We start from the raw sequence: 15,972 nt of genomic DNA, 5'->3' as shown, positions 1-15,972 counted from the left end.
GAAAGAGCTTACATTTTCAGACCCATTTAAGTCCATTAATGGTTCTCAGACCATACTTTTATAACCATAATTCTAAGTTATCTTCCTATCTTCAGCAATTCTTAAAATCTTTGCAAAATTGCTACTTTAGAGTGAAGGATAGCAATTACATCGGAAGCAATCCAAAGGAGAGAAAATGAACCTGTACATGAGAGGATATTTTGCATTTTTCGTTTGAGTTGTTTTTCCTTTCTGGTTTTAAATATCCAACTTTGGCAATTAAAGATCTTTGATTTAAGAGGGGAAATAAGTACCTGTTGCAGGTGGCACCTGCTTATTATTGTCTCCTCACTGCATTAGAGGTGTTTTGAGGTATGTGATATCTCTGCACCACTGCATCTGGGAGCAGGGAGTTGGGGATGGCTTTAGGTACCTGGGCACATGGATGTTAATTAACTCTTTCCTCCCCTCATTGCAGACAGAGTCAAGCAACCATTTTCAGTCTGGGCAAGGACAAATCTTACTCAACTGACCCAAGTCTATGTGACAGTGGGGCTGCAGTTCAGAAGGGCTTATCTGAAGAAGAAATTCACCCAGTCTATGTGGAACAGCTGTATTCATAGTGGGAGTGGAGAATCATTTATTCATTGGCTTGGCACCATTTGGGATGGTAGTTTGATAGGAGTGGCCCCAAAGGGAAACATGTATACAAAGCCAACTGATTCTCTTGGGTGGTACTTCTTCCAGGAGGGGAAGTTCCCATGGCATGGGCAGTGCCGCTCTTCTGGCTGTCCATTCGTACCTAACACCCCATTCCTGGTCTTCTGGCTATCCACTCCTCTGTGGGAATCCCTGTGGCTTTTGAGCCATCTTTTCATGTAGGAACCCTTTAAAGATAACCCTGGGCTGGTTCTGTTTTCCAAGGTACACTTTTAGTCTGTAGGATCCATGCACCTTTATCTCACCAGGGCTGGAAGTACTGCTTTATCCTGAAGGGACTGAGAAATTGTTGATGGATTATAAGAAGGGAATAACAAGATTCAGTTCACTTGTGGGAAGAGCACTGGCAGTAGTGTGGCTGGGTGAGGACATGTGAGGCTGGAGACCAGTTAATCACTATTGCAAAGTTCTGGCAAGAGCTACTGAGAATCCATTGACAATAATGAGGAGGAGATGGGTTCAGAAGATATTAACATTTTAAATACAAAATAATATAATGACTAAGTAAGTAAAAGTGAGTCACCTGCCAGGTACCTTTTATTTCAATGAGTGCATCATAAACTTATTGTACTATTCTTGGGGCAAGAATGCTGGAGTAGTTTGCATAGTGAAAGACAGGGAATCTTGGTGTGCTGTAGTCCATGGGGTTGCAGAGTTGAACATGACTTGGCAACTGGACAACGACAATAAGTTTATTCTCACAACAGTAAACACTTTTTCTCCCAACAGTGAGATGATAACAAAAGAAAACAGGGGAGGGGTCATATTGGTTATCAGGGCCATAGTTGAACACATTTTTTATTTTAATGTTTATCAGCTTTCCTGTTCTTTTTCAATTTGTAAATAATTTCCACTGAATTGCTTCTGTGAGGAACATTTTTGGTTTTCATTTGTTCTTGCCTTTCCATTTTGGGGATTCACCTCAGGCACTTGCTTTTAAGTACTTAACCATGTATAAAACAGAAAGGAAGCACATAAATACCATTTACATTCTTTAGGCTAGTGTGAACTGCCTTTTGAAAAACAAATTGTCTGCCAGACCTCATACGTGTTTGTGTTGAAGTTTGTCTCACATAATCCTGGCCATTTCCATTTCCAGCCCCACAATTTGATATTTATTTTAAGCAGCTGCTTAAGAAAGGTAGAACTTAAATGATCAAACAGCATAAAGTAGGTTTCTATTTGAGCTCAAGGTTACTGTGTTGCTTTCTTTTCAGTAGCCTTTTTTCATCAACACTCTAGCTGTGAGAATAAATCTAGGAAAACTACTGTTTGGCCTTTTTAGCTCACTGCCAGCCTTGGCGATGGCAAACTAACTGGTGTTGTACTAAACACCACTGAAAAAAAATAAATGAGTCTGATTAAAGCTTGGAACTCTTGAGTACTACAAATATAAAAACCATCAACAGATGCCGTTTGCTAAAACTACGATTCCTCTAGCAGATGGGGGAAAGTTAAACATAAAATATCCTATTTCTTTTTCGTTTGGTTCATTTGTTTTTAATATAGTATAAAAACCCTGCTACTGAGTTCCAGTAAACTTCTGGCTTATGTTTCATGGCTGTTTTGGAGAGTGTTTTATTATAGGAATTCATTAAACATGTTAAAACAAATTCTTATCAGAGTTTAAAACTGTCTTTGGTTTTCATATATCCAATACTGAAAATACATGAAAAACAATGACCAGATATCCACAATGGAAAATAATGTTTCTCTTTCAAATCTTTGATGTTGGGCTGTAGTAGAATAATATCAATCATATCTCTAATAGTTCTCATTCATTTAGTACTTGAATTTACAGTATTTTAATTTCTCATATGGAGTCGGATGCAACTGAGCAACTAAGCAGCAGCAGCGTGCTACATCATAAGTTAAATAACAGACACACGGAAGAATGCTATTTTTACTCATGCAATTGAGTGACTGACATGCCACTTAATACAAGCATTATTAATATTAACTTGCAAGAACCATAATGGCATTATTAATCATTCTATAATATTCAGATATGTCTTGGCCTAGAACAGAGTGTTTATATTTAATTTAGAAGTTCGTGTATCTCTAAAGAGACCTGCAGTTTACTTTTTTATTAACTCAAAATTATTTATTTAATATTTATCAAAATAGATCACAAAAAGTTTTAGCATAGTTAGAAGAATTGGGAAATGATCAAACAACTAAGTGGTTAGAAAATTATCTAGAGTATTTATCAGGAAGGATAATATGTAATCATACTTCTTTTTTAACTTTGAAATTTATTGTTATTGCTGCTTACAGGTTCAGGTTCATGTCGCTATAGTTACTCAGACCCTTGTATCATCGTGTCATATGCCAAGAATAATACTGCGGACTGGATTCAGCTTGAGAAAATTAGGTTTGTTATCATTTTAAGTTTTGATGTAGGTGGGTTTCTGCTTCCCTGTTTACCTTCATTCTACCACTGGCTTTATTCTTCATGGTTAAAAGTATTCTGGTTGTTAATTATGTTGAATTACATGAATGCACACATTTACCTGCATATTACCTGCTCTATTTGAAGAACATGTTAAAAGTGTCATTTTCCATTCTTCCCACTGTCAGTAGTTGCTATAACAAACTATTTATTTTTGGTAAAAGTACATTTGAGATAGTAACCTTTCTGATGGGATTCTCCACAAAATAACATCACCATCTGTCTCTCTAGGTAGCCTGGCTGTGACCTGGTTTATAGGCCTAGAAATGTATCAGATTACTACCTAAATTCCTTCCAGTCTGTGATGACAATTAGTTAACAGCCTTTTGGATCTAATCCCTGGTTCTGTAATTTTCCTGCTAACTTCCCTAAGGCCAGTTCTAAAATTCTGTTATAATTGTGATGTGAGTTATCATTTATTACATTTTCTTTATTAAAAAAAAAATCCCTTCATAAGAAAATGAGGTTGGATGCTTAAAGAGGGAGAAGCTCATTCAGGTTGAAAATATTTTTATTAAATTTAGCAAAACTCAGATTTGTTAACTATTTTTGTGCAGTTTAAATCATAAAATAAACTTCAGAATGGGTGCTAATTTCAGGTATGGTGAGGTATTTAAAGGAAAAAAATACCTTGAAATTTTATTAAGTAGTTTTTCTGCTCAGTTCAGTTCTTAAATTAGTATGACTCAAGTAGAACATTTCCATAAGTTCTGTGACAGTTTTCTTTTTTTTTTTTCATGCTATTTTCCTTACCATATTTCCATATTGAAAAAAAATGTGGTTTATTTGGGCAAGAAGAATAAATATTAGGTTCTTAATCTTTAATATTAAAAATTTCTAGTATTTGAAATAAAAATAAAAGTCTCATAAGTTCAAGTTCTATTTGAACCAAAACTTGAGAAAAGTAATTCTAACTCATGGATTTTAATAGATTGTCTCCCTCTGTGACAGGATAAAATATTATTTATAGATACCTGGTACAAGCCAAGCTCTGACATGCTGTGTCAATTGCCAATTTTATAACAGAGCATTTGCTATTCCTTCTAATTTTTAGTAGTTATAATGAAAATGCATTCATATTAAGTACTGATTTATATAAATGGTTTTAAGCAAAGCAGCATAAGTATTGCAAGTTTTACTCATATGCCTCCATTTTTCTCTAGTATATCTCATAGTTTGGATAAATTGTAGTGTATATTTCTTGCTGAATAACAGCTGTGTGCTTCTGATATGACAAATAGTGTATACATTTAATTATAAGATATAGAGATCACATTCAGCTGATTCTATTTATTTTTCACTACATAAAACTTTCAATTTTAGGCCATGCACCAAACTATCATTCTCATTAATGCAAATTTACCATTAGTGATCAGAGTTTAATTTATTTAAATTATTTTGAAGTTAAAAACATAGTCATCATTAAATATTTTAAAGGAAGGGGAATTGATTACCCCCAAAGGTAAGGCACACCATTCATAATCTACACTGACAATCCTATGGATTTATACGTGCTTCATTGGTGAGTGAAAAATATGGCTTTTCTCTAGTCCTTTCAAAACTGATTTATAGTAAGCCCCAGGTACTACTAGTTTGCATTTTAGTACCACTTTTAATCTTGGCCAAGGCCATCATTTTTACTACAGCAGGTTTCTACTTTGGTAAAATAAAATGTTTAACATAAATATTAAATAGCAAAGGACTGAGATTTCAGCAGATATGATATGAAAATCCTATGAAATTTTATCATGTTTTTAAAGACTGGTATGCATGGAAATCTTAAGAATTCTAAATGAGAGCATTTAATTCTCATGGCAAATCTCACATTTTCAAAACAAAAAAGTATTTGTTTTCTAGAAATAAAGTAACTCATGTAAATGTTGATTTTAAAACATACAGTATACCATGATCTCTAATAGATATAAAATTTCAAAGTAAGAATTAAAATTAAGATAATTTTACAGTTTCTCTCCTTTTTTTCTTCTTAGTATCATATAAAGTATATAGTTTTAGATTGAGTGTCTACCATTTACAAAATACTGTGCTGGATACTCTTTGATTTTTTACAAGAACCAAGGCAGTTGTGTACCATTTTCTCTTCAATTATCCATTTACTGGCTTACCTGAGTATACTTACTGCCTGCCTTATGTTAAAAGTAGAGCTCTTTAAGACATTTAATATTTAACCTCCCATCACTCAATATGGACATCTTAATAACCACATATATTAAAAGGTTTAAGGGGTATAAGATTATGAGTATTTCATCCATAATGTGTAATGTTTTTAAGATAAGAAAACCACAATCTTAATTAAGAAACAAAATGGATCTATAAGAAAGATAAAGTGGACACTGTTGAACTTTATTGTGGCACCAATTCTCATCTCTCCAGAGCCCCTTCCAATGTCAGTACTATCATCCACATCCTCTACCTTCCTGAAGACGCCAAAGGGGAGAACGTCCAGTTTCAGTGGAAGCAGGAAAACCTACAAGTAGGTGAAGTGTATGAAGCCTGCTGGGCCTTAGATAACATCCTCATCATCAACTCAGCTCACAGACAAGTTGTTTTAGAAGACAATCTGGATCCAGTAGACACGGGCAACTGGCTTTTCTTCCCAGGAGCTACAGTGAAGGTTTGATCTCTCTTTCACTCCTTCTCTTCTCCTCTAAAACCTAAAGCTCAATAAACCAAATTGTACTAAACCGCTATTTTACTAAAGTATTTTATTAAGTGAAAGTTGCTCAGTTGGGCTTCCTTTGTGGCTCAGCTGGTAAAGAATCCACATGCAATGCGGGAGACCTGGGTTCGATCCCTGGGTTGGGAAGATCCCCTGGAGAAGGGAAAGGCTACCCACTCCAGTCTGGAGAATTCCATGGACTGTATAGTCCATGGGGTCATGAAGTATTTTACTAAAACCACTATTAAAAGAATAGGTAATATCACTTTACCCTCCCCTGTAAGAATGGGAAATCATTCATTTGTTCATCCTTTGAACAAGTATTTTTGAGAACCCATGGTGCCATGTACTGGGCTGAACCTGGAGAATATAACCACAAAAGGCAGATATGTCTTTTCCTTTTATTGTCTGTCAGTTTACTGGGAGGTTACATATAGCAACGTGCATGTGCAAAACAGCATAATTGTTGATTTGCTGGGAAAGTTTAAGGTACTGTAGAAATACAATATACAGTGCCAGATCCAGAGTTGAGGGATTAGGAAGGCTATCCAAGAGAATAGGAATAGACTGAAGGGTCATTTCAAATTGGCCAGATGGGAAGACTAATGTTTCTAGAATCATAAATCACACATAAAGGCTAGAAGATGATAGCACAAAGCAGAGGCCTTCGACAGTGTTTGAAATGGTTGTCTAATAGATACTGAGTTGAGACTTGTGATAAAGTCTGAAGATATGACCAGTGATAAAACCTTAAAGTCTTAAAAGCTCACTTTTTGAATGAGAATTAAAATCACTGGCTTGCCTGCCCAGAGAATGTGTGGAATAAGATACTATGTCAAGGCGATATTTTAAGAAACCGTTTGATCTTCAACTGGACTCTCTCAAGTTTCAAGTATGAAAAAAATAAAGTACAGATGCAGATTGGAGAGTTTTTAAAAATGTGACTCACTATTACAAAAAAAAAAAAAAAAAGACCTCTGTGCTGCATGGGGGTGAGGTCACAGAATCACAAGCAGAATATAAAGATCTAAGACACTCATCTCCTTTTAATAATTTATGGGTTGCAAATTGTTTAGAGTACTTCCGTCGTGGTTCAGTGGTTAAGACTCTGCCTTCCAGTGCAGGTGGGGGCAGGTTCAATATCTGGTTGGGAAGTTAAGATCCCACATGCTATGTGGTATGACCAAAAAATAAAAAATAAATTATTTAGGAAACCTTCACCTTTTTAGAAAACCCTCCTGACACAGTTAAATTGGTGCTTAGCAAATCAAACTCTAGATACTGACTAGCATTAGGAACGGACATCATCTTTGTTCAACATGAAAAAACACCCAGGAAACCTTAAGGAGATTTGTTCTGATAAAGACTCTAAAACTTTGGTTCCTTTGGATCCTTTAAAGAGTCATGGATGCCTTTCATATGGGTGTGGAAAAGAACCTTTGTAAGGATAGCCCATATCATATCCCACTGCTGCTGCTGCTAAGTTGCTTCAGTCGTGTCCGACTCTGTGCGACCCCATAGACGGCAGCCGACTCAGCTCCCCCGTCCCTGGGATTCTCCAGGCATGAACACTGGAGTGGGTTGCCATTTCCTTCTCCAATGCATGAAGGTGAAAAGTGAAAGTGAAGTCGCTCAGTCGTCTCCAACTCTTTGCGACCCCATGGACTGAAGCCTACCAGGCTCCTCCATCCATGGGATTTTCCAGGCAAGAGTACTGGAGTGGGGTGCCATTGCCTTCTCCGCATATCCCACTACTACTTGATTAAGAGAAGGATTTCTGTTGTCACTGTTCACCATTGGCAAGATATGTAAACCCAGGAAACACATGGAGACCTCAGGGCCTGGGATTCACATTCTTTTCCTGTGATGATCATTTGGTAATTATTTGATCTCAGTTCCCTTTACTATATATTATATATACTTTTTGTGCCTGTTTTATAAGCCATCATTACACTAATTTAATTAGCTTTTTGGTTTCTTAATGCGTTGTACTTTGGTACCACCCATGTTAAAAATGTATGAAGTGTGGGTTTGCTTTGTAGTAATGGTTACTTAGATTACAACTCTGTGTGGAGTATACTTGTGCTATCACACATTTAAGACTTGCCTAGTTGCCTATTAAGAAAAAAATCATTGTAGTAATGGTTTGTACCAGGGTCTTTGGCTACCATATAGAAGCTTTTCTCTAATGTTTCTTTTTAAATTTTTAAATAAGTGCAATGATAAAATCTAAGATTGTCATTTTAACTCATTTATATGACCAACCTCTTGCATTTTGACTCAAACCTCTAGCATGAAAAAATTGCTTTTGCCAAGTGATTTGGAATTCTAGAAATAAAAATTGTTTATTTAAGCTGTATGCAATTTCTCCATCAAATATTTTTCCTTTAGTGGGTGGCTTCTGAGATGAAAACAGAGTACAACCAATTAGAAAACATATCTCGATGTTTCTATTGGTCATAAGACATGTTTTGAACATTGCTTTGTTTTGGACTTTTTAGTTTTGAGAGTATTGTTTGTTTAGACTATATGTTGTCTTTTCTAAATAATACTTGTTAAAAGTCTCCAAGATGCTTGCTGCTGCTGCTGCTAAGTCGCTTCAGTCATGTCCGACTCTGTGCGACCCCATAGACGGCCGCCCACCAGGCTCCCCTGTCCCTGGGATTCTCCAGGCAAGAACACGAGTGGGTTGCCATTTCCTTCTCCAATGTGTGAAAGTGAAAAGTGAAAGTGAAGTCGCACAGTCGTGTCCAACTCTTAGCGACCCCATGGACTGCAGCCTACCAGGCTCCTCCGTCCATGGGATTTTCCAGACAAGAGTACTGGAGTGGGGTGCCATTGCCTTCTCCAAGATGCTTACACCTTAACTAAATTAGAGATTGAGTGTGACATCAATTGAGTGCTTCATTGTACTTCATTACAGAGTAGAATTTATGCAAGGAAAAATGTCCAAGCACAGATAGGATACTCTTTGGTTAAGTAGTAACAGCTACTTTTTATAGTCCGTGTATTATTCTGCTGCTGCTGCTAAGTCACTTCAGTCGTGTCCGACTCTGTGCGACCCCACAGACGGCCGCCCACCAGGCTCCCCCGTCCCTGGGATTCTCCAGGCAAGAACACTGGAGTGGGTTGCCATTTCCTTCTCTTGTTGCAGAACATAGGCTCCAGGTGAGCAGGCTTCAGTAGTTGCAGCGCATGGGCTCAGTAGTTGTGGCATGTGGGCTCTAGGGCACTCGGGCTTCAGTAGTTGTGGCACATTGTCCCTGTTGCTCTGCGGCATGTAGAATCTTCCTGGACCAGGGATTGAACCTGTGTCTCCTGCATTGGCAAGTGAATTCTTACCCACTGCACCACCAGGGAGGTCCTAGATGAATGATTTTCATACATTAAAATCTAGTAAGTTCAGACCAAGCACAGGTTGCTTCCTTGTCTTCCACTATACAGCAGCTAGTTTTATTTTCACAATCGTGTTTATTGGTCCATCACTGCTGACCTAAAGTGAAGTTAAGGAGATAGGAGTATTAAGATATTTTCCTCGCGGAGGTAGGAAGCATTTTCAGTAACCTATAGAGAAGGTGAAATAGAGTGAGAACAGGGGAATGCTAAATAAATTGAAATCAACAGTCTCATGGTAGCAGACTTCTTGTGCTGAGGATGTTGGAGTCAAGAATCATACAAAAGGATGCCACTGACAAAAGATAACACCATCATTCCTTAATAGAAATTATATCATGCCTCCTCCATACTCAAGACCTTTGATGGCTTCCTGTGTAGGCCTTGAGGGGACAAGCCAAACTCCCTAGCATGTAATTCAAGGCTGTTTCCAGTCCATGTCCAGCCTAAGTTTTCATCCTTATTTTCTGTCCTCCAGCATCACAAATAAAATGGAATTTCACACTCCCACCCATTTAGACATGCTCTTCCACTTTTCTTTTTACTATGCCTAGTCATTCCCCAGCATCCTTAAGGGCCCAGTTCAAATGTCATTGTCTGGATGAAGTTTTGTGTATAGCTAATGTCTGACTCCTGCCTGTGCTGCTATAACCATAAGGTTGAATAAACAGGACTTGAGGTTGAAGACTGTCTACAAAATACAGGTTCATTCTTCTTCACTAGTGACCATTCATATTCACTCAGACAGCTTTTTAAAATCTGTATCCTTTTTGCACAAAAACTAAGTCAGGTCCCAAGACTACTGATAGACCAAAAAAGCAATCAATCACTGTAGTAGCTAGTCTCGGTTCAATAACAAATACCACATGGTTCACCATAATAATGCAAACTCCAAACTTCACCCGTAGCATCTCCTTTCCTCCAGCTGAAGTCTGCTGAGTAGAAAAGAGATAGTGGTCAACTCCTTCCCCCTCCTCCACTAAGTCATTAATTTTAACCTTTGAATCATCCAGGGCTGGGTCAGGAGGAAGGAGAAGAAGCAAGCGCAGTTATTGTTGTGAGTGGGAATTATTGATCTCATAATCTGGCAAGTGATCAAAGCTGGAGTTCTCTTGACTCCATCACAAAGCTCTATGGATATGTCACCACTTTTCACCAAAACTGGGGATTTCTCACCTGTAGCTCCCCAATGTATATCTCTCAGGTTATGTCTACTTCTACTACTTCCCACTGGGACTCTGACTTATGACTTCAGCCTCTTTCTGCTGAGGGCTCTTTGCCCCTCTGGGAAGCCCCTGTGGGCAGGATCTTAGACCAGATTTCCTCTTGTGTGCATGGGTCCAATCCTAGTCTATGGTGAACATTCACTTTGAATCCATCATTGGGAGAAAAGAAGTTAGTTACTTCAAAATGCAGCCCTCTTGTTACCCAGCTGCCTGCCAGGCAGCCCCAGTTGTTACTCTAAGCCCTTACAGAATCCCTTCCAAGGGATGGCCTTGAAATCCTGAGCCCCAGGCTTGAGGCAAGTGGATGATACCTTCCTCCCCTGCAAGGTCATGGATGTGACTCACAGTTCACCAGCAACCCTCTGGAAAGGAATCATCTCTCTGCTTTCCAGCTGCCAACCTACTGCAGCTTCAGGCTCACTCATTCTCAATTTAGGGAAGTGGCTAAGTCATTTTACCACCTCTTTTGTCAGTAGGTCCTTATATCTGGTCCATCATTTCACTTTGTTAGGTCCTTACATTTGGTCCGCCATTTCACTTTGTTAGGTCCTTATATTTGGTCCATCATTTCACTTTGGAATGAGGAGTAGCATGTGTTTTATTGGCACCTTATTTCAACATCTTGTTACAGCATACATACACATCTATGAGAGCGTTTACAATGTTTCTTTGTAGTTATGTTTGTCTCCCTAGTTAGCATGTTAGCTTCTTAAGCTTAGGAACTGTTTCTGCTATTTTTGAATCTCCAGTGTTTGGCACATGATACATTGTGCTAGTTGAACAAATGAAAAGCTGAAAAAATACCAAGATCTAGTTTGTGAAGAAAAAAAATAAATTTTATATTCAAAGATGACATGAGGGCAAAAATATTGTGAATAGGACTGGATAGAGCAAAACTGTTAAGAAAAATGAGCTTAACAGGGTTCAAATCTTGGTTTCACCATTTACTAGCCATATGGTCTTGGGCAAGTTATTTAACCTCTTGGTTTCTCAGTATCCTCACCTTTAACAGGGATGATAGTAGTATCCATTCCTGTTGTGATAATTAAATAAGAAGATACACGTAAACCTTAGAACAGTGCCTGGCATATAGAAAGGTTTTAATAAGTACATGTCTTCTTCATTGAAAATTTTGAGTACAAATAAGCTCCACAGGGAAGTGAATATGGAGAAAAATAAGTAGAAGGCAAAGGACTGAGCTGACAACCCCAATTAGGAGGGCAGAAGGAAGAATAGGATAGAAAAATACAGAATTCACAAATTACGTCATCCATGTATGTCATTAAGATGATATCAGAATCAAATGAAGTAAATGGATTAGGTTGGACACAAGTATTCCCCATAGGTGTAACTTTTGGCAGTCAGACTGCCAAAAGGACCAGTTTCCATTGGAATTAAGTTGAAATGACATTCACATAATTAAAAAATTAATAGTTTTCATTATTAACAACAAATTATTTTTAAGTGCTGTTCATAAAATGAAGTAATAGTAGTGAGGATGTTGATGTTGAAAATAGAGTTTAAGAGTGGCAGGTCAAATAGGAAAGATAAAAATGAGTCACTAGCATTCATAGTACATATTTTTCCTTATCTTCTTTAGATTTGTTTCCCATTTCTTTGGTAATAATATTTAATCCATTTTATCTGAGCCTGTCCTTGTTTATCTCAAGTAGGGCAGAATGATAGAAGACAAAATAGAGTAATTAACTTAAGGAGTTATGTGATCTGGAGAACTGCAATTATAGGTCACCAGTTTAAATCTGTCCTGGGTTGGTAGAAAGCCATTACCATCTGTTGACTCTTTAGTAATTAATATGAAGTAGGTGTCTAACAGTATCAGCTTTTAATGTAGAACCCGACCTTATGTTTGTTGTGCTTTTTTATTTGGATTGGTAAGCTAAAGAGGACTGTAAGAGGTTACAGAATTAATATGTTCTTCCTAGGCAGCCATCTGTGATTCTCCTCCATTCTCTTTGCAAGTTCATGGCCTTGTCTGACTTAGCGGCCAGTGTTTTTCCAGAGAGCTTGCCCATGTGGAAGAAAAGGGGCAACACATTCTTAGAGTGTTTCTAATTACCATTATGATTTTATTATTTCCCATGAATCCCTAAGTAGCCCTCTGTTCACAACCAAATAGGTGGGGCTCTAAATGCCTATAAATCTAGTCCTTGAAGTCAGAAAGCTCCCCAGAGCACCACCCTCATTAGCAATCTCCAGAGTAAGCCAGCCATGGACTCAGAAAGGCAAGGAGTCTGAACTCACTTGATATTGAATCACCTGTCTTAATTACTGGTTCTAATAATATTTTTGAGAAGGAAATGGCAACCCACTCCAGTATTCTTGCCTGGAAAATCCCACGGATGGCAGATCCTGGCAGGCTACAGTCCATGGGTTCACAAAGAGTCGGACACGACTGAGCGACTTCACTTCACTTTCAATAATATTTCCTTCTTTTATAAACAATTGCATCCTTTCTTTTTTTATAATTTTGTAAATGATTTCTAGACTAATCAAGAATTTCTTGTGTCAGTTGTTTCTATTCTGAAGATACAGGGTATACTGTGTCAGTCTGCAGTTGCTGGAATCGGCTACTGCTGCCACAGCTGCCATTCCCTGGTGGCTTTGGGGGTTTTGCCACATTTAATAGTGGAAGGCACATGCTTCCTGCCTGAAATGGGAGAATGATTAATCCAAGGGCAACTTGTGGTGCTCTGACTCTTTGAGAATGGTATTGGTTTTGTCATCAAAGTTTAAGCGAAATGGTTGATTTTTTTCAGCCCGTTCCATTTCAAACATATAGAATCAAGAATCAGTGTTTCACCTTGCATAGGATTCTGATACGCATCTCCATTGAGTAACATGGATACTGGATAATAAATAATAATAACAACAACCATAATTAGGATAAGTAGTAAAAGAAGCCGTAGTAATGGTGGCATTTCATGAATCATCTGTAGTTGCCAGCACTATGAGGAAGGCCTTTTGATCTAAATTTTATGTCTATAGTAGGTAAACACTGCATGTCTATAAAGAGCCTGAGAACTTAGTGCCCAGATTTTCTTAGTCATTCTTGCAACATCCAGAAGAATCCATCAAAGTTATCTCTTCCCAACTCCTCAAACACACATACTGCAGTCTGAAAATGTCCTTAACTTCAAGTTCAAAGAAAAGTGCTAAATGTAAAATTTTAAAGGGTCAGCCTGGAGCTGTTGCAGCTACCTGCTTTCTATAACTCACTGTTAAAGAAAAGACCTGCAAAGGTCAGGAAATTACTCAGAAAAACCCAGAAACAAATGATTTGGAAAGAGGTATGAGGAGATATTTTGGGTTTTGTTTTTTCTGTTTTTTCTATCCTTTCCAGTGAAGCAACATTTCCAAATGGATCAATATGCCATGGAGGTAAATATTGGTCAAGCAGCTGCTTCATTTTGTTTATTTACCCCCATCTTTGGCGGCAGCCAAAATTTGTATTTTGAAAGCATGAAGCATCCACAACTCCTTGATATCTGCGTGCTTTGCTCAGTCACTGTTAATAAATGTTTATATCTGCTCAGCTAGCCTGGTTACCCTCAGCTTGCAAAGGCATAAATCACTGGCTTCTGTCAACTCTGGAATTGACCCACAGATTAAATGCAGATCACTAGAAGATAGGTGCTGTTCCATGTATTTTTTATTTTTAAGAAATCTTCCCACTCTGATTGCTGTGCCTGCACCTGCTAATCTTTTTCTATTTATTATCCTAGTTCACTGTATGGATAACAAAGAATGCCAGATTACTCCTTCTGCACATTTATGTCAACTTGTGTTGAGAAGTAAATCAACATTAAATGTCACAGATTCTGTTGTGAGGGTTTGTCCTTTAGAATAGGCTGTGATCAAATGTATTTAAAATAATTTTTCTTAAAAAGTAATTTATTAAATTTTGCAGATATATGTCAAGGATTGGGAGTAACTAAGTATACAGAATTTAGAAGGGCCATATCTTAATCTTTTATTTCTACTTCCAGTTAGACTGCTTCCTCTCTCTCCCATTTACTGTTGATAAATATCCAATAATAATGTCAATTTTCCTAGTTTAACAAACACCAAAGGCCCTAATGAGGAGCCATTAGGTGAATTAGGTAAATCAACAACCCATTAAGGAAAAGCATTAAGTCAGAAAAGAGAGTCTATTAATTTTCTTATAGCTCTTGTACATTATGCGTTTGCCAAATTCATTATCCCAGTGGACACTAGGCAGATCTCCAGTCCTGAATAAGAATTGGAGCTTTCATTCTGGGGTTCTGCTGTCACTTGTCTAATACTGTTATCACAAATTGTTGAATCATTAATGGATAATAAAGGTTATAACATCCAAATTATGGAAAAAACGTAAACTAATTTGTCTGAAAATGTAAAGTCTTAACACAAGTTGACGCTAGTGAAAAAAGTCAAAGTCAAATGGTTAAAGGGATGATTACATTCAAAGCAGAATTTATTTCTAAATGTGTGTTTTGAGAGTATAGTCCCCTGGCAGAGCAATATCTGCCTGCTATAATGCCTAACTTTTCTTCCATAAGTTGGGCACCCCAGAAAAAGGTTTCAAAAATCCATTTAATGATTTTCTTTTTTTAGACTGTAAGGACAAACAGGAGGAAATCAGATATACTTTCCAGAAATATGCTTTGCAAATCGCTGTACTGGAAACTATCTGGTCTGTGACTTGAGGGATTTGAGTACTGGCTTTCTAATGAGGATAAACCTGAGCTCAGTAAGACTTGTGGCTAGACCATGTTCTCATGTCTTTTTCTATTAAGAATCGGAATGTTAACTACGATTTTCTGGCCAGATTCCAGCTTGGTTAATTGCATGCTGTCTCTCTAAATTCGCTTTGCTTGGGATGTTCTTCATTTTGGATTGCATTGCTCTTATTGTCATGTTTCCCCCAAGAGGTGAGTACATGATATTGTAAAATGAGCCAGAATATAATTTGTTAAACTAATAAGAGTACTTTGGGGATGAAGGGTTAAATGTAAGTAGTGTGTTTTCCACAATTTCCCCCCAATGAGGCCTATTTGTACAGTAATTAATGTGGAATAGCATTAGTGAAACATGGAATTGAGCCAAATCACCATGACAAGAGTGGCAATAACACAGAAACAAATAATTTCAATAAATTCTACTAAAAATAACCATTCAAACAAATCCCCAGAGCCTCCCTTTTCTTGTTTGTTTATGATCTGAAGCTGACACATTTAATCACTAATTATTACAAGTTAGTACAATATTCAATGTGAAATTTATTTTATTCTATATGAACATACAAAACCTAGTAACATTTCCCATCATCTTTGTACTTAGCACACCAAAGAGCTCAATTATTTGCATAGTGGTACTCATTAAGGTAAGATTTGTTAAATGAATGAAGATCGGGGATGAAAGAAGGAAGGGAATTAGCATTTACTGATTTCCTAAGATTTAGCAATCTTTAGAATAAGCATGTTACTTGCACTATCTCATTTAATCCTCACAATTGCCCCCATTTC

The 15,972-nt window shown here is 37.4% G+C and overlaps 1 protein-coding gene across 4 annotated transcripts in view; it reads left to right on the top strand.

Moving 5' to 3' along the window:
- RELN (reelin) overlaps positions 1-15,972 on the top strand; it is a 557,702-nt gene that overhangs the window by 309,457 nt on the left and 232,273 nt on the right. For all 4 annotated transcript variants that reach the window (XM_061413895.1, XM_061413894.1, XM_061413897.1 and 1 more), the window contains 2 exons: positions 2,977-3,073; positions 5,543-5,783. In XM_061413895.1, the coding sequence (XP_061269879.1) occupies positions 2,977-3,073; positions 5,543-5,783 (338 nt within the window). The remainder of the gene's footprint in view (positions 1-2,976; positions 3,074-5,542; positions 5,784-15,972) is intronic.

Source organism: Bos javanicus, chromosome 4, assembly GCF_032452875.1.
Source record: "Bos javanicus breed banteng chromosome 4, ARS-OSU_banteng_1.0, whole genome shotgun sequence".
NCBI classification, from domain to species: domain Eukaryota; kingdom Metazoa; phylum Chordata; class Mammalia; order Artiodactyla; family Bovidae; genus Bos; species Bos javanicus.
This window is presented reverse-complemented; position numbering and strand designations above follow the sequence as displayed.